Source organism: Genypterus blacodes, unplaced genomic scaffold, assembly GCF_046128005.1.
Source record: "Genypterus blacodes isolate CSIRO-AG114 ecotype Tasmania unplaced genomic scaffold, CSIRO-AGI_Gbla_v1 ptg000048l_1, whole genome shotgun sequence".
Lineage (NCBI taxonomy): Eukaryota > Metazoa > Chordata > Actinopteri > Ophidiiformes > Ophidiidae > Genypterus > Genypterus blacodes.
The window spans coordinates 3,071,921-3,090,558 of record NW_027466861.1 but is presented as its reverse complement, the minus strand read 5'-3'; the positions used below and the strand labels follow the sequence as shown (position 1 = coordinate 3,090,558).

Here is an 18,638-nt window from a genome sequence, read left to right as displayed (position 1 = left end):
CTCTTCTGGACATGGAGGGACTTTCTCCTGCTTCACCCTCACCTGCTATGTGACCCAGCCAGCTGCGCCCACTTTAAAACAGGTGCTACAACCTAGAATAATGACACAGAATCTAAAGGGCCTCTCTCTCTCTCTCTCTCTCTCTCTCTCTCTCTCTCTCTCTCTCTCTCTCTCTCTGTCTCTCAATCCTTTTGAGTTACTCTCTCTGCCCCGTGGCCTATTTGTTTTGGTCACAGGCAGTGTAAAGTATAGCTTGGGTTAATGAAGGTGCCAGTGGGGCAATGAATTATGCAGCATCACCTGGTTTGTAGGTAGCCACTGCTGAACCATGTGATGTGTATCAGACTGTGCTCTGCTTTGTTTTGATCAGATACAACAAAAAAAGGCACTTTGTTTGTATAATATGGCGGCTTGAAAACATAATTATAGCACACAGAAGAGTTCTAATGGACCCTCTCTTCTCTGTCTCTTTATCTTTCACTGTCTTTCACTGTCACTCTGACTTTATGATGCAACATCTGTTTATTCTCATAGGGAATTTAGGCAGTTTTTGACCGTCTTCTTGGAGCGATTTGGGCTTGACCAGGTCACCTTTTGCTGTGTGGACACGATGATCTCTTTGCAGACAGGAGAAATTTGAATATCTGAAAAAAACAGATAAACCGATATTTTCCTGAATTGTTCCTGGAATGTTTTCATCTGCGGTATGTGTACATTGATGGAGGGACAAGCCGTGATTTCACATTTACACAAATTAAGGAATTAATCGGCTTAATTCAGAGACATATTAAGAGACATAACGGGTGAAATTAAGAGCATATGTGAAACTACTTTCATCCGAGAGGAAAAATGAAGTATCATCAACTCGCGGGTGTGTTATTGCGTCATCGCGCTTCCAGCCAATCACACGGCGGCGTCCACAAACGGGGCACTCCAGACGTAAACCTGGCAAACATGGCGACGCTCCGAAGAGAGTACGGAGACTGGAAATACGAGCGATTTTAACAAGAGGAAACAAGCTCCTGCTGGCGTGTTACAATGTGGCGGGGTTAAGCCGGAGCCGCCCGCATCGCACGCACAGCCTTTGAACGATGTTCGCAGAGGTAAGCGAAGCCGGGGCTTTTGTTTTTCCCTGTGACAGGCGCTGGGGAGCTGCCGCGTTAGCTCGTAGCAGCTAGCGTGTCAGCGTTTAGCCCCGCAGGTAAACACAGAGAGGGCGGCACGCAGCGCCGAGGCTAGCCGCTATATGTGGCGCTCAGCCCGGGGAAGAGGGATTACGCGGCTAATAGGGATGGCGCACTGTCAACACCCGCGCTGCAATTAGCTCACCACCGGGTAAAATGTCGGTAATGTGTCGTTGTAAGATAATGACGAGCGTCCCTCAAAGACGGAATGTTACGCCACAACAAACACAGGTGAGCTGGGCGTTAGCTGCTTCGGACGGGGCGAGAGAAAGTGAGTTCGGTCCGCGGCGACGGAGCTCCAAACCCCGGGCTGTCACAGCTGCAGCTCCGCGTTCAGAAGCGTTGGTTAGCGAGCCGAAACGCCGGTTCATAACGTGTAGCAGGAGAGTTTCGGGTGGTTGTAGGTTTATTTTCCTGTTTTTAAGGTAAGTTTGGGGCGTCTAGCTAATGTTTAACAGTTGAATACCAGCCTAAATAGTTCGAGTTTCAGTTTTAAGACACCTGACGTGACACAGGCTCGTTTCTGGGCTCTTTATATTCTCTTTATTCTGTGATATTTTATTTATGAAGCAAGGGAGTTTACGCGTGTATAAAGTGGCTACGGAGTGCAGAGCATTCAGGTCTATATGGGTTCTTTGACCTCTCACCCTGACGTGCTTAGGATTCGAGATGGCCGAGTGTCAGTCTGCCACGGCTCCGTACGCTCTCATGTGATCCGGCTCCTCAGCACACACACACGCACACACACACTTTTCTTTTCTCATTCTATAGGTATATTCAGCTGGACACGTGATTTGCTGATGGGACACGAAACTGTGACCATAACAGTCAAGAATCTGGTTCAAATGTCATAAAGATTCTTGTTTTGTCCGAGCAACAAAAATTCACAACAATGTCAAACAAAATAGAGAGATCTGGACCCAACAACTTCTAAACAATTGATTGAGTTAAACTGTTATTGATTACTCAGTACTCATCTACTATCTCTCTCTCTATCTACACTGTCTATCTGGTGACCTGAACCTATCTCGGCTCGTCTCCAGCACTTTAAATCTCTGTAATGAGGCTTTGAGCTCACGCCGTATTATTCGGCCCTCGGTGCGAGAGTCGCCGTCCCGTCTTGAGGTGACTGACAGAGCCGCGCTGGGACGCCCTGTGATGGATCCGTCTCTACACCATCTTGAGTGTGTCGCCTTTAATTAATTAATCCCCGTCTGAGCTGCAGAGTGAGGCTGCAGATGTGGTGGATGAAGAGCTTCACTCACAGGCCTCGCTTTTATATCTACGAGTCCATTTCGTTTATTGAGATGGTACCTGAAGGTTTCATCAGTCCTTATTTAGCCCGTTTGACTCAGCCCGGAATGCTTCAGCTGTAATGACTTGTTTTGGCGTCCACATTGATTCTAATTATAGTACGCCTAATGGTTTGACAGAGGAGATATCTGAGCCTGGCTTGTAAAATACACCTTTGCTCACCTGAGTGGAGTAATCAAAGAGAGGAAGGAGTCCCTGTGTGTCGAGCCGTATAATGCTGTCTGTCTGCTCGTCTGCTTGTCATCAGGTGGGCTGCCCGTCTCTCTCTCTCTCTCTCTCTCTGCCTTCAGGTCAGTCGGACTCTTTGCTCTGCCAGAGGCGCTGACACCTGACACAAGAATTAAGCCCCTTTCAGTTCTGGCTCTGGGATGCGTCCAGATCGAGTCCAGATCCAGTTGCCAGTTGCAACAGCTCGCAGTTTACACACAGCGTCAAATTCTATCTCAAGTGTCTGACTTATTAGGGCCGAGGCTGTGAATGTTGGAACAAAATGCTTGGGTTTGTTTGCTCACGGTGGAATCAGATCATAAGACGATGTCAGATTAAGTTAACACAGTTTGGTGCCCCGTCTCAGCCACAGCTTTCAAACATTCCCCTCCACACACTTGATGAACCTGTCTGTCAGTTTTGTCAGAGGTGCTTTCTGTGCTGTGGAGTCACACCTGTATACACACAGCTGTGCTCGTGTGACCCGATCACCTGACGAGTGTTACGCTGCAGATCAGAGTGTGAGCAGAGCTGCTGAGGAGGGCTCGTTTCCATTTTCATCTTCACACATTTAGACGAAGTGTGTACTTCCCTTCACCCCCCAACAACCGCCACTGCTACTTTTGTACATTTTCATTCACACTTCATGTCGGTGGAGGCCGGGGTCACGTGACTTGTGGTGAAGGCGGCGGCCTGTGCCTTCCTGCGTCTGCTCTCCTCCGCTCGCTCGCTCGCCGGCCGTAGCCAAAGGCGTGTTAGCAGGGGATTGCACAGCACAGGTTTGGAATTAGCCAGCAGCTCCAATTATCTGTGTGTGCTGGTTGTGATTCTCTGTCTGTTTGGGGACATCTTTCTCTGTTTGTCCACCTGGAGTACAGCCGGCCTGCAGCAACACACACGTACAACAATCACCCTGTGACAATTTGCTGAGCTAATTCAATGCGTCTCTCTAACACCTCGGTCCGGGTGGATAAGTCCTGCGTCGTCACTCAGCCCTGCTCACACACACACACACACACACACTCTCTCTCTCTCTCAGGTATTATCCACAGATCTCCCACAGGAGTGTTTTAATAGGCTGGGTTAACCTCTTCCCCCATTGGCTGCACTGATCCTAGCTAAGCGCTCCGAAATAGAAACTTCCGCCCGTGTGCAGATCGTCCCACACGTGCGTGTATCAGGGTGTGTACCTGCCTACCTGTGTGTGTGTGTTTTTGTACCTGTTTTGTTTACAAACGCACCTTTAAAGTTCCAAACAGGCCCCAAGGGAGCACAGGGAGCTCAGGGAGGAGCATTGGAGAAGAATTGATTCATTCTCTTCATTCATATCTCCTGAAACCACATATCAACCGTCTTTTGCTCGCGATTGATTGAAATGGATTCTTCGGACGTGCCCGCTTCTCAAAACGACAAAGTGTCCTCCCCTCCTCAGCCCCCGTATCCACGAACTGTAACTAAGGAGTGTGTTTATAAAGTTGAATCAACATTTTAGCAAACACGTACAAATCGCAAAGATTAGATTTGATCTCAAACCCGCCGGCTGACGTGTTGCCCTGCCAGTCCAGCAACGCAAACTCTAATGTGGAGCGCCTGAGAAAGTCCTACCACATATTAACCCCTTCACTCTGCCTACAGTCTCTATATGTTATGTATTTGTTAACACGAGTCAAAGTTGTCACAGGCGGGTACGTATTGTTCAGCTGGTGCTTGTGTGCCTGTTCACATGTGGGCGGTGCAGGAATTGCACAAATGTTTATATGTGTGTGTGTGTGTGTGTTGTACCGAGTGAACGCGGTTGTTAATCACAGGAGCAGATGGTTCATGTTTAAAGCCCTGTGTAAGCTGTAATGACTCAAGAGTGTCGGTTATCATCTCCTGCAGCGTGCCAAGCCTCTGTCGCAGAGACCACGCCCCCTCCACCACCACCCCGCCATTCAAACTCACTGCTGTCTGCTACACAGTTATAAGTCATCGTTCTAATTGTGGTCCGTTGTCCCTGGTTGACACTTGTTCCGGGATTCTGCTCAGCAAAGTTTGTAAGTTGTTGTTACTGTGGAAAGTCATGAGGCCGCGTTATCGTGCTGCGTTATCGCGCATGTGTGTGAATGTCGCGGCCACCTCCGAGCATGCAGCCTTGACCCGCGGGTGATAAATACGTCGCTAATGACTGCAGGCCTTTTTGAACGCCGTCGTCCCCGCACGCTCTTTACAAGCGAAGCCGGGAGCTAAAGGGATTAGACGTCTCACTGCAGCGCGAGATGTGTGGCCTTCTTGCGAGCGCGATGGAGCTCAGGGTGTCGGAGACCAAAGTCCAAGTGTGGCAGCGTCCAAACCGTCCCGCCGTTAGTATTCCTCTCTGTCTCTTCCTCCCCTCGCTTCTCTGTAATAACACTCCCCGCTGTCCCGCCCCTCCAGATCCAAACCCTGCCATTACAGCCATTGTCTCAGCCAACGGCCGCTTTGGAAAGAGGCCCAGCCTGTCGGGACGCATTCTGCAGCCTGAATGAGGCGTTCGTACGTCAGATATTCCCCCAGGTCGCACTGGGAAACAAAGGTGCTACTGGGTTAGTAGCCTGAATGTGTAAACCTCGGTGTGTTTGGAGAGGAAGGAGTCTCTTTACAAAGCCTGCAAATCTCCTCACTGACAGACATCAGGTTTTCATTTCCACCGTCTTTTCACAGGCGTCGGCTCGTCACCGTGTAACTCGGCGTGTGACGGCGTCGTCTCGCATTCCAGCGTGTTGAAGTCATGAGGCGTTCAGGCTACGCGACCGACTGACGTGATCGCCGTCCACTGCGCCGCCTCTTCTCCCCCCGGCGACTCTGTCCTGTGCCAAAGTTACGTTTCACCACGTCAGAGCGTCGACACGGAAAGCAGGAAGTCCCCCGCCGTGTCTTGGCTCTCATTGGCTGTGTTCCCGCTGTTAGCCACAGCATGATTTACACCACTGTTGTGTATGTTAACATAAATATAGCGAACGTCTCTGGAGCTGCTGCGCCGCCTCGCTGGGCCTCTCCACCACACCAGATGGGGGGTCTTCAGCTGGTGTGTGTGTGTGTGGGGCAGGGACGTCCCAGGCTGATCTGCAGGGCTTCACTTACAATGCAGCAGGTCCTGTTCACTACTTAAAGCCCAGTGCGATTAATAGCCAATTACATCAGCAGCTGTCAAAATCGCCTCACTGCACTGGGTTACAACACGGGAACTCTGTCTTAAAACACACACACACACACACACACACACACACACACACACACACACACACACACACACACACACACACACACACACACACACACACACACACACACACACACACACACACACACAGGCTGTTGGGAGTGAGTGAACCGTGGAAGCTGCACAGGAACGGCAGCTTGCAGTTTTAATGAAGACGTCGACATCGGAGAGCGAAGCGCGCGGCGTGTTCAGTGGCGCTCGTTAGCCATTCTTGATTTAATTGCGTTCGGCGTAGAAGCACCGATCTGGGGCCGCCTGCGTTTTCCCCCAACAAGACGTCTCTGCCGGATGCTTCCGCGTGTTCGTCACGCTGCACATAGCTCGCCAAGGCGTGTTTCCAAATGTGACACAGCTGGCAGCCAGTCTAATGTGCGGGTGTGTGTGTTATCCCAGTGTGTGTCGGTCCATAGGCGGCTGTGGCGGTGGGAACAATGTGTGAGTGTGAGTAAGGAAGCTCAGTCCGTCCCAGTCTGTCCACAGAGCTGCTTATCTAACACACACTTAGTGGGAATCCAGGACAGCCCAGATCATCGCCGCTGATGATCACCATGTCAGTCAGCACCCATATCTGATGAGCCCACAGCCAGATAGTGAGCTTAATACTGTGTGTGTGTGTGTGTGTGTGTGTGTGTGTGTGTGTGTGTGTGTTCTGGTTCTTTGCTCAGCTGTGCGTGGCCTGATTCCATTCGTGCAGCCCTGCACCTGCCGGGCCCGTCAGGTTAGCAGAGCGCGGTGGCAGATTCATCCACTCCTCCACTTCCTTTCAGCTGACCCCTGTGTGTGTGTGTGTGTGTGTGTGTGTGTGTGAGAGCACCGCTGCCTGTGTGCCAGTGCTGCTCACACACAGCCTATCTCTCCTTCCTTCCTCAATTGGCTCAAACGCCACATTAGACTCTGTGGTGTTTAATACATTTAATAATTGAAGCAGATCACTTCCACGCCCAACAGGCCCGATCTCCGCTTCCTGCCGGGACAATAACAGGAAACCATGGGATGTGACACACGAGTGTGTGCAGCCTCACACACGTTTCGCGAGTCTTTGCCTTTCATTCTCTCTCACAATGCGACACCCCACAGTGTGTGTGTGTCTTTTTTCCTGTGCCGACACCTTGGAGCTCTGCTGATGGGATGAACGTGTGCTTATAAACTTCAGCACCGGAGTGTGTGTGTGTGTGTGTGTGTGGCTGATTTATTTTTATTTATCCCTTCTTAAGTGAGCGAGTGTCCTCTCCCATTTTTCAGATGCGTGCGTAAAAGATAAACAAGAGGAGCCGGCAGCTGCAACTTGAGCCTTAATCAGGCGCCGCGTTTATCACCAGAGGGAAACGAGTCAGCTGAGCCACGCAAAGAAAACACACCGCTGCTGCCAGAGGAGAGAACTGGAGTGTGTAACCTGTGTCTGTGTGTGTGTTTGCGTTCCAGGCCAGTCTGTCCATCTGGGGCTGGGGGGGTCTTGGAGTCGTGCTGTTCCTCGTCACCTTCGGACCCTTTGCGGTGTTCTACCTGGCCTTTTATATCTTCTGCTTCATTGGAGGGTGAGTGAGAAGGCTTAAGATAATTTAGATCCTCTATTTCTGTTGTTACAATTTATATCTCTCTCTCTCTCACTCACTCACACACTCTCTTACTCGCTCTCACTCACTCACTCACTCACTCACTCACACACACACACATACACACACACACACACACACACACACACACACACACACACACACACACACACACACACACACACACACACACACACACACACGCTCTGACCAAGCTATCCCCTGGTCTTTAGCCCTGCGTTGTTTCATTCTCACTTCTGCTCTCCAGGGGCTTTGCGGTCACTCTGCTCTATGGAAAGATCAACTCAGAGAAACACCTGGAGAAGTGCGAACACTCTTACCTGCCAGCCACACAGATTGGTATACACAAGGTAAACACACACAGGTTGTGAGTCGACCTCTGCACAGGTTCATCTCGCGCTCGCTCGTCTTTCATCTCTGGTTTCGTTTGTGTTTCCCTGGCAGACGTTGGATGAGATGAAGTCGGACTTGAAGCCCATAAAGATCGACAGAAGACTAACCGGCTCCAGTTTCATAGATGAACCACTACAACAGGTGTGTGTGTGTGTGTGTGTGTGTGTGTGTGTGTGTGTGTGTGTGTGTGTGTGTGTGTGTGTGTGTGTGTGTGTGTGTGTGTGTGTGTGTGTGTGTGTGTGTGTGTGTGTGTGTGTGTGTGTGTGTGTGTGTGTGTGTGTGTGTGTGTGTGTGTGTGTGTGCGCGCGCGAAATGACAGAAGTTTAGACAAATGAATGAACGGCTGCTTTAATTAGGTGGAATATTGTGGGATATTTAATCTGATATGTGATAAAGTTTCGTCTCTGTTTTCACTCATCGTAGTGTAATTAAAATGTACTGGCAGCAAAAGCTCGATGCGCTTTAGTGGAAATCCAGCCCCTGTCAGTCAAGAGACTCATTCAGCTCTTAACTGGAAGAAAGTAGAGCTTAAAGTTGTTTTCACTCAGTGGCTCTCAGTGTCACAAATTACTTCGGCGTCACACTGACCGGGTCACTGGTCTAAGTAGCTGACAGCGAACAACAACAACAACAACAACAAACGTCTCATCTGCCGTCTTCCAGGTGGTCCCGCCTCCCCTCCTCCTCCTCCTTGCGGTTACGTCACTTCACAAACGGCAGACAAGCTTTTAAATGGAAGCGGCCTTAATTGCTGACGCAGCAGTCTGTGGTGGTCTGATGACACAGAGGAGTCAGCACTGGTTTCTCCTGAGAATGCACGCTCATCATTTCACCGCGTGCGTGTGTGTGTGCATGCATGCGTGCGTGCGTGCAGCCACGTAAAGAAGTTGCGTAATACGCCGCGTCACTTTATGTTATCTGGCGCAGCGTGCTTCTACTTTCTGCCTTTATTTGCTCTCAAACTCAGAGGAGGAAGCATGCGGGTGCTGCTCAGGTGTGATTAGATAAGAGGAGAAGGCAGCAGACGGAGAGAGAGACGATGACATGACCTCATCAGCTGACTTGATTGAATCGTGCGACGCAGCGCTGTGTGAAGGTGGAGGATGGAGCAGACAACACGTCACTTTCACTCAGACCACAGCTGTTAATCATCTCTCTCTGTCTCTCTCTCTGTCTCTCCCTCTGTCTGTCTCTCTCTCTCTCTCTCTGTCTCTAGGTGATCCAGTTCGCTCTGAGAGACTACATCCAGTACTGGTACTACACTCTGAGCGAGGATGAATCCTTCCTACTGGAGATCAGACAGACACTACAGAACGCCCTCGTCCAGTTCTCCACACGGTACACACGTCGGCCGTCGGCTGCTTAGCGCCCGGTTTGCGGCGGCGGTAAAGGCTCTGACGTCTCCTCTGTCCTCTGTGTCCTCAGGTCTAAGGAGGTGGACTGGCAGCCTTACTTCACCACTCGCCTGGTGGACGACTTCGCCACCCATTTACGTGTCTTTCGCAAAGCCCAGGATCGCCTCGGCGACAGAGAGGATAAGCAAAGTACTCAAACTCAACTCTAAAGTTTCCTCACACACTCTTACCTCACACACACACGCACACACACACTTCCTCTGGCAAGCCTCCAGTTGTCTCACCTGGCGTTTTCTTTAGTTTCTGAGCTAAATCCAACGTGTGGTAATCATTTGGCAACTTGCACAGCTGTGACACAGTGAATAGTGCGGTCCTGTTAATGCTGAGCGTCGTGTCCGGACAGGGGACATAACGGAGGAGCTGGTGGATTCCTTCTTCGAGGCCGAGGTGGAGATGGAGAGGAATATTTGTCGCGACGTCGTGTGCACCTCGCACAAAGACGAAGAAGGTAAACACATCCCTGCACGTGTGTCCATGTTGGGGGGGGGGGTGGGCTGAAGACAAAAAGAATCAAACTCAATCTTAGCTCTGCGCGTGTGTGTGTCTGTGTGTGTCTCTCTCTCCCTGTGTGTCTCAGGTTTCCTTCGGGATCTGTGTGAGTTACTTTTGTATCTGTTACTACCTCCTGGAGATTTCCACAACAAGAACATGAGATACTTCCTAAGGGTGAGGACGCACAAACCCTCAACATCACACTACTGCCACCTTACTTACTCATGATCACAGCACACACACACACACACACACACACACAGAAGTGTAACGTGCTGTGGTGTTTGTAGGAGGTGTTGGCGCGCGGCGTGCTGCTTCCTCTCATCAACCAGCTGAGCGACCCAGACTACATCAACCAGTTTGTCATCTGGATGGTGAGACGTGACCGCTCGGCTTCATGTGTACAATGATATGAAAGGAGAGAACAGGTGGATAATGTGTGTGTGTGTGTTTAGATCCGTGACTCCAGTTGTAACTACGAAGCCTTCATGAACATCCTGAAGCTGACGGACAAGCCGGCTGAGCTGGAGGCCGTCAAAGACAAGGTGCTGGAGGAGCTGCAGTACCTCCGCTCGCTGGATACGGCAGGAGATGGTGGGCACTCGCACACACAGACACACACATAATACACAGGGTCCGTACGGTGGAGAAGATCCTGCAAGACACGGTGATATTTGGAAATGGTGTGGAAAAGTCATGTGGAGGATGAACCCAGGCCGATCCCTGGTGTTGATGTGTGTCACCATAGTAACGCTGTCGTCTGTAGGCCACGCACTGACGTAAGGGTGTGTTGTTTACAGAACGTGTGCATGACTATAGACTAGACTTGTGATTGTAGTTAAATGTGACGGTGAACGTCTTTATGATCTAAATGTAATAACTCACACATTTGACATTTGGCTGGTAGAAAGGTTTCAAAGGAACACAGTGGAAGTTTTTCAACCTAAGTATTTACAAAGGTACATGTTCCCTGAATGCGTCAGACCTGTTTATGTCTCTCTCTCTCTCTCTCTCTCCATAAGACATCAACCTGATCAAGAACCAGATCAACAGTCTTTTGTTTGTGAAGAAGGTGTGTGAGACCAGGATCCAGAGGCTGCACTCCGGCAAGGTGAGACCGGGTCCTCCTCCTCCTCTACCGGCCCCTAACCACACGGCTTTCATGGGGACACTTAACGTTTTTTATCAAAACAAGTGGAGGGTTTTGCTGTGTTGTGTTTGTTTGTGCGAGAGCCAGAGAGTGTGTGTGAAGTGTGTTTGATGAAACACTACTCTCCGTCTCTGAAATGGTCCTGATGAGACTTAGTTTATCTTGAATTAATCTGACTTAGCCCCCTCTCTCCCTCTGTCTCCCGCTCTCTCTCTCTCTTTCTCTTTCTCTTTCTCTTTCTCTTTCTCTCTCTCTCTCTCTCTCTCTCTCTCTCTCTGAAGGAGGTTGATGCCTTGAAGCTGGCTGCCAATTTTGGGAAGCTGTGTGTCATCCCGCTGGATCACATCCTTGTCCATAATATAGCTCTGCAGTTCTTCATGGGTAATTTTAAATAATTAATTAGAGCAACCCCACCCCCCATATATACAGCATATATATACGCATATATATATATGGGTGTGTGTGTGTACAGCCCACACCAGGAGCAAAGCCAAGCTGCGTTAGATTTACTGTGGAAAAAGTGAGCTGAGCGGCCAGCAGCTCTGACTCTGAGTCTGCTCCGCCCGTCTGTCTGCACCGGTCGATCCGGCACAAAGGCTGGAGGCCAGCAAACAATGATAGGTCTAATTGCACACAGAGATTTATAATATTTGTGTTTAGATCACCACATATATAAGGAATATATAATATATAAGGAGAAAGGAATGAGAGAATCGGTCAGGAGCTAGAGGAGTGGAGGGAAGATGAGAGCTTTTACACTGAGCAATCTGCAATGTGTGTGTTGTCTGTGTGTGTGTGTGCGCTCAGACTTCATGCAGCTGGCGGGGGCCCAGGCGGAGCTCTTCTTCTGGCTCACGGTGGAGGGTTACCGGGTGACGGCGCAGCAGCAGCTGGAGGCCATGCAGTGCTGGCAGAGGGATGGCAAGAAGCAGCCCAGCACCACCAAGGTGCTGCTGCAGGCCGCCGCCCTGGGGGTCTTTGAGCAGTACCTCTCTGACAAGGTGAGGGGGGGGCGGGAGGCACAGCGAGTGAGGTGAGGAGCTTTATAACCTGTGTTAAGTCTGCCTAAAGTCGACCTCTCTTCCCCCTCCACCCCACAGGCGTCTCCCAGGGTCCAGGTGGACGAGGAGTCTGTAGTGAAGCTGTGGGAGAAGCTGCAGAAGGACGACCCCACGCCGGAGATATTCGACGAAATCCAGAGGAAGGTGCTGGAGTTTAGTCTGCGCCTGAAGCGTTCCCCGCTCCTTTTCCTAATAACGTTGCCGATGTGGTGCCTCTTCTCGCCTTTTAACCGGCCTCCTTTCCGCAGGTGTACGACATGATGCTCCGCGACGAGCGCTTCTATCCGTCCTTCAGGCAGAGTCCGCTCTACGTCCGCATGCTGGCAGAGCTGGACATGCTGAAAGAGCCCAGCTACAGGGGATCTGACGACGGAGATGGAGGTGTGATGGTGTGGGTGTGGGTGTGGATGTCCTGTCCCTGATTGGTCGCTCTTATCTAATGACTTTTCTGTCTGCGCTTCATCCCGCAGAATCCTTCAACGGCTCTCCCACGGGCAGCATAAACCTCGTAAGTGTTTCCTTCACTTCCTGTTGAGCTGATGTGGCGAAACCTCAGTCAGAGCGATGTGTTTGTTTGTGAAAGTTGTGTTGTGTTCTGTGCTCTCACTGTCACAGACTGTACACAGACTCGGTGTGACAAATAGTTTCTCCTGATTTCAGTCTTTGGATGACTTGTCCAACTCCTGCCACGACGAAAATATGCAGATACACGCCTTCATCTCTGACACGGGTACACACACACACACACACACACAGAAAGTTTTGTGCACTTGTGTGTTCAGGGTACACAGTGTGTGCATTTCTGTTACACACTCTGCAGCTCTCAGCTCCTCTGCCCAGTTTTGTTTTTGTTTCCATCCAGTTGATTTTTCACCTTCATGCTCCACCAATCTGCACGTGTCTGCTGTGATCCAATTTACTTTTTTTTCTCTCATTCCATCACCTTCACTGTTTTTCTGTTCTTCCTTTCTCCTTTTGTTCCCGCTGCCTTTTCCCTTCCTGTCATGTTTTCCTCCCTTTCATCTCGCCTCCACGCTTTGCATTCCTTGTTTTGTTCTCCCTCTCTGCTCGTCGCTCCTCTGCACACTACCCTCTCTTCCCTCTCTTTCCCTCTCTTTCTTCGGTTCCACCTCCTCCTCTCCTTTCATCCATCCATCCATCAATCCATGGCCCCTGCTCTCTTGCACACCCTCTTTCCAAATCTCTGGGTTGTTGGTGGGGTAGCTGATACTTGTCTCCCCGGCTTCTGGGGCGCTGCAGGGGTTTGCAACGACCACGGGAAGACGTACGCCCTGTACGCTATCACCGTGTTCCGCCGCAACCAGGACGGCAGCGAGGACTGCTGGAAGACGTACCGCCGCTACTCTGACTTCCACGACTTCCACATGAGGATCACGGAACAGGTGAGTGTGTGTAACTGACAAGGGAGCGGATCGAATGTTGACCCCTGGTGTTCGTCTCCTTCTGAATGCCGTGTGCGTTTATCCCACGCTAGTTTGAAAGCCTGGCGTCGATCCTCAAGCTGCCTGGCAAGAAGACCTTCAACAATATGGACAGAGAGTTTTTGGAGAAGAGAAAAAAAGACCTCAACGCCTACCTGCAGGTAGCTGCTCCATCAGTGCAGACCGCCTCGTTGTTTTGATCGTTCTGTCCAGCGCGTTTGCGTCACCGGAGCCTGTTTGCGTCTTGCAGTTGCTGATGAACCCGGAGATGGTGAAGGCCTGCCCGACTCTGGTGCCCTACGTCTACGACTTCCTGGAGAACAAGGCCTACAGCAAGGGCAAGGGAGAGTTTGCACGCAAGGTGACGCCAGACGCTAAGCACCGCCATCCACTCACTGACGTAAAAGTGTGTGTGCACGTAGTTCAGCACACGTCTTTAATAAGCCTCAGTCTTGTTCATAATTTATGTTTTTAGACACAAAAGTATGGCTGCGTAAAACGATACAGTCCTGGATGGAACGATTCATAAATATTATACTTCTACCAAGCAAGTAGTTCCAGCAGCCGCCACTAGTAGGAGGTGTTGGTGAAACGCAGCTGAAATGTATTTTGTACATATTGCACACTGATATCTGTATCTGAGTGTTGAACGGTGTTGAAGCACATCCACTCCTTTCCTCTCATGTTCACGGCAGTTTGAGATTGGAAAGCTGCAGATTCCAGCTTTTATATCTAATGAAGCAGTAATTTGGTCTGAAAGCTTGTGACTTTTCCCAAATAATAATCTTGTGTTGTCCACGGTCAGATCGACACCTTTGTCAATCCTCTGCGGAGCTCCATGAGGAACGTGTCCAACGCCGTGAAGGGCCTGCCTGACAGCCTGGCCGAGGGCATGACCAAGGTCTCTGACAACATGGGCCGCATGTCCGAGAGGCTGGGCCAGGACATCAAACAGTCCATATTCAAGGTACCGCAAATACCCCCAGAGAACCAGCTTCTACCCACAATCCTCCACTGCGCCTCTCTTGACTGTCCGCTGCTCGTCCCCCCTCTCTTGTCTCAGGTGCCTCCGCTCCTGCCCAAGACCGACATCGACCCGGAACACTGCAGAGTCTCCGCCCAGCTGGACGACAACGTGAGTCTGTCTGTGTGTGTGCGTGTGTGTGTGGACTGAGCTATGACAGCTGACGGTCCTTGTATTTTTGTTAAACGGACGTTGAGACGTGTGTGTGTTCCTGTCCAGGTGGACGATAACATCCCTCTACGCGTGATGCTGCTGCTGATGGACGAAGTGTTTGACCTGAAGGAGAAGAACCAGTGGCTGCGGCGGAACATCAAGAACCTGCTGCAGCAGCTCATTAGAGCCACGTACGGAGACACCATCAACAGGTCAGAGGGACGTTAGGGGTTGTTACAAATGTTAAGTCTCATAAAGTGAAAACCCATCACATCCCTAGAAAATCTGAAAGACTGAATGATGTGTTCCCGGGTCTCTGCAGGAAAATCGTGGATCACGTGGACTACATGACCTCGCCGGAGCAGGTGGCAGACTACGTCAAGAAGTTCAGGTAAGCCCCACACTTTCTCAAACCGTCTCTGCAAGGGGTCAGAGGGGTCGGCAGTGACGCCTCAGTGTGGTCTTTTGTCTCCCGTGCAGGGATTCGTACTGGCCTAACGGAATTCTGGCCGAGACGCCACCGCGCCGGGACAAGAACATCCGAATGAAGACGCGAGTAGCTGCAAAGACCAACCTGTTGGGCATCATGCCAGGTAAACACACACACACACACACACACACACACACACACACACACACACACACACACACACACACACACACACACACACACACACACACACACACACACACACACACACACACACAGGCTGTAGGCTGGTTATGTAATTACGAGCATCATTTTCAGACAGTCCCATGCAGACGACACAGTTCAGGCCGAGTGTAGTGAATTCTGACGCAGTATTTAGCTCCATTACTCTGTACATTGTTACAAACGAGCACGATCGACTTATATGTGCAGCTGTTTTGAGGACCAATCAGTTTTGACTCATTTGTCTCCTCCCTAGATGAGCTGAAGCACATCATTGGAGCCGACACGACACGGAAGGGCATCCTGCGCGTCTTCGACATGTTCCAGTACCAGCCCATGAACCGCCGGCTGGTCTACGTTTTCCTGGAGGGCTTCCTGGAGACCATGTTCCCCCAGTACAAGTTCCCCGAGCTCTTCGTCAAGCTGCACTCCCGCTCGCCGCGCACGTTCAGATACCGCCAGAAACTCAAATCCTCCTCCCTCAAGAGGTGACAGGAGAGGACGGGAGGAGGCGGGCCGGGGAGACGCGCGCAGACTTGAGAGCTGAACGCCAGAGCGCGAGGGGGGGCCTTGATGTGAACGTTGACGTGTACCTGCATGTGTGTGTGTGTGTGTGTGTGTACGCGTGCGTGTGTGTGATTTCTGTGCTTCTACTTTCCCCACACCTTCTCTTTCCAGCGTCCCACTCCAGTCATCACCGTTCTTTGAAGTTCTTTAGACAAATGCAGACCTCACACACACACACACACACTGCCGTACTCTAACGCAGTGACACACACGTGTGCAAAAACACAAATCCTCCAGTTTGCACCGAGACTGAACGCGGCGGTCTCTTGTTTTAGCCGACGTGTCTCCTTCCCCCCATCCATTCTTTTTAGTGGTGTTGATCTTAGGCTGGGCCACATGATGCTGCTTTCTCTCAGCCCAGAAAGGCGACCACCGATACTGTACTGTTTGTTTTTAACCTGCAGGTGGCGACAGCACACACCCTCACCTCTGCCTTACCGCCCCGCTTCTCCACCCCATCCTTGCGTGCTCGGTGACCCGTCGCCGCCAAAATCTACCGCCGCGTTGTGGACACTTTTTCCCCCCTTACCGACGCCACACTTGTCACACGTGATATTTTGTTTCCATAGTAACCAAATATGTCAATGGCACTGGGTTAAGAGGCGCTGTTTTTGTTTTTTTTAATGACTGAACAAATATGGGTGGAAATGGATGATTTCTGTCTACATCAGCATTTTTTCCAGCCAATCAGGAGGTTTCTTTGCCCCCCCCCCTCCCCGAAAGTGTTACATCATCCATCCCCGCCCATAATACTCGTTGAATACAGCACACCCCGCCCCTTTAATGCTACATGGTGAACCCCTGACAACCAAAGCTCATGCTGTCCCGTGTGTGTGTGTGTGTGTGTGTGTGTGTGTGTGTGTGTGTGTGTGTGTGTGTGTGTGTGTGTGTGTGTGTGTGTGTGTGTGTGTGTGTGTGTGTGTGTGTGTGTGTGTGTGTGTGTGTGTGTGTGTGTGTGTGTGTGTGTGTGTGTGTGTGTGTGTGTGTGTGTGTGTGTGTGTGCGTGCGTGCGTGCGTGCGTGCGTGCGTGCGTGCGTGCGTGCGCGCGCGTGTGCGTGTGCGCGTGCGCGACAGGTGCATGCGCGCGCACGCACCTGACGTGTGGATACCGTGAACGTTACCTGTGCTTTGTGTTGTTTATGTGAAAAAGCAGAATGCAATGTTTGACTTGGGTGAGGCTGCGGGCAGATTGAACTGTCACAGGTTCGACTCCGGCTGTCCAAGCACACCAACAAGTTTACTTCAAAGAATGTACACTTTGGTCGCGTGTGTGTGTGTGTGTGTGTGTGTGTGTAGCACGAAGATGCAACCCTCTTCAGTCAGACTGTGCCAGTGTGAGCTAGTGAACCAGCCTTAAAACTATATACAGTATATACTGACCAAGAGATGCACGCTAGTGGTAGCTCTCCTTCACACGACTGAACGTTACAGGACAAAGCAGACATGGAGGTGAATTCCTAGTTAATCACTTTTATTCAGAGAAACTCTTTAATTTTGTGCAATATTTTTCTTTAATGCATGTGCATTTGAATCCTTGTATACTGAAGAAGTTGATTTCATGTTGTTTTAATAGTAGAAATCCAAGAACTTTTCCTTAGAAAATGTCTTCTTACCCCAACAACTTAACATTCCGTTGTTGTAAAAGTACTACATTTATTTTACAGACTTGTTTTATAAGTCTGATTTTGTTTTTGTTTTTTAATGAGTGTCTGTGTGGGGGGGGCATGTCCTCAACTCTCCCCCCCACCCACTCTTGCAGAGTCTGTGGTTTGAGTGTCAGTCAGGCGGTTGTAGGGTTTTTGTGCGTTGCAGCCTGACAAAATGCTAATTGGGCCTTGAACAACTTTTAATCAACGACTGGCGTTTTAAGCATTTGCGCCTGTTCTCTTCTGAGTGTGAGCAGGTCTTTGTTGCTATGAACTGACAACGGGAGGGATGAGGGAGCCCCGCCCCTTCCTCCTGTCCAATGGGCTCACAGGAGAGCTGTGTCCTGTGACCGATGGAATCACTGCTAATAAGCACTTACCGTAGCAACTGTGGGAGAAGTTCTCCCGTTGGCTGAACGGAGCCCCATTCTGCTGCAGTCATTGGATCGGTCTCCCTCGTCTGCTGTGATTTGCTTGCACTGAGCAGCCGTGGTGGACTCTGATTGGCTGGGAGGAAACGCTCACCTGTGAGATAAAGATTAGTCTCTGTAGTGGACGAGGTGATGTCACCTTTAACCTTCTGCACACCTCTGTATACAGGAAGGCTTGTTTTTTTTAATCCCCAGTATATATGAATCTATGATTAAGAAAATTGTGCATATCTGTGTACAGTATGTGTTAATAGTGTGCCTAAATGTACTGTCAACTCTATTTTCATATTTTTCTTTAACAAAAAAATCAATCAGAATGTCATGATCATTTTATGCGACTGAAAAGGACTTTAGGGTGTTTTTTGCGTCATGCTTATCAGACTCTTCCTTGTGAGCAGTTGTGCTCAGATCAATAACACTAATAAAAAGTAACTCAGACTAACTGACACACGCTGTGTTTGGTGCTTCAGTGTGTTCTGCAGAGCTCTAGCTCTTTAATTGACCAAGATATGGGGTTTTTACAAAAACAAACGATTTGGTCCATGGTTACACTGTCATTTTGGAAAGTCGTCCAAACATTAAAATATCCCCAAACTTACAGAATATGATCCTTGTGTCATGTAGATGCTGTGTTTGCAATTTTAGAGCTCCAGCTCTTTCCTTGTCCAAGATAAGGGCTTTTTACCAAAACA

The 18,638-nt window shown here is 50.1% G+C and overlaps 1 protein-coding gene across 3 annotated transcripts; it reads left to right on the top strand.

Annotated features, from left to right (window-relative positions):
- Positions 1 to 933: 933 nt before the first annotated feature.
- Positions 934 to 18,394, top strand: snx13 (sorting nexin 13). 3 transcript variants are annotated; one of them, XR_012963623.1, is made up of 27 exons: positions 934 to 1,103; positions 7,369 to 7,481; positions 7,768 to 7,870; positions 7,965 to 8,054; positions 9,130 to 9,251; positions 9,339 to 9,457; positions 9,672 to 9,776; positions 9,906 to 9,994; positions 10,111 to 10,194; positions 10,276 to 10,414; positions 10,843 to 10,931; positions 11,252 to 11,351; positions 11,778 to 11,971; positions 12,071 to 12,175; positions 12,280 to 12,412; positions 12,502 to 12,539; positions 12,692 to 12,761; positions 13,256 to 13,434; positions 13,527 to 13,634; positions 13,724 to 13,834; positions 14,279 to 14,440; positions 14,537 to 14,608; positions 14,717 to 14,862; positions 14,973 to 15,041; positions 15,131 to 15,243; positions 15,559 to 16,880; positions 16,944 to 18,394. XR_012963623.1 is itself a non-coding variant. In XM_076149789.1 (26 exons), exons 1-26 carry the CDS (start codon positions 1,092 to 1,094, stop codon positions 15,792 to 15,794), a joined length of 2,901 nt encoding a protein of 966 aa, XP_076005904.1. In that variant the 5' UTR covers positions 934 to 1,091; the 3' UTR covers positions 15,795 to 16,925. The 3 variants fall into 3 exon arrangements, 2 of the variants coding, with proteins under 2 accessions (XP_076005904.1, XP_076005905.1); XM_076149789.1 differs by lacking the exon at positions 16,944 to 18,394 and having other exon boundaries at positions 15,559 to 16,925; XM_076149790.1 differs by lacking the exon at positions 16,944 to 18,394 and having other exon boundaries at positions 13,292 to 13,434; positions 15,559 to 16,924.
- Positions 18,395 to 18,638: the final 244 nt, after the last annotated feature.

Coding starts and splice junctions, on each gene's coding strand:
- snx13 (XM_076149789.1), top strand. Junction 12,176..12,279: donor TCGACGAAATCCAGAGGAAG/GTGCTGGAGTTT, acceptor TCCTTTCCGCAG/GTGTACGACATGATGCTCCG. Junction 12,540..12,691: donor CCACGGGCAGCATAAACCTC/GTAAGTGTTTCC, acceptor TCCTGATTTCAG/TCTTTGGATGACTTGTCCAA.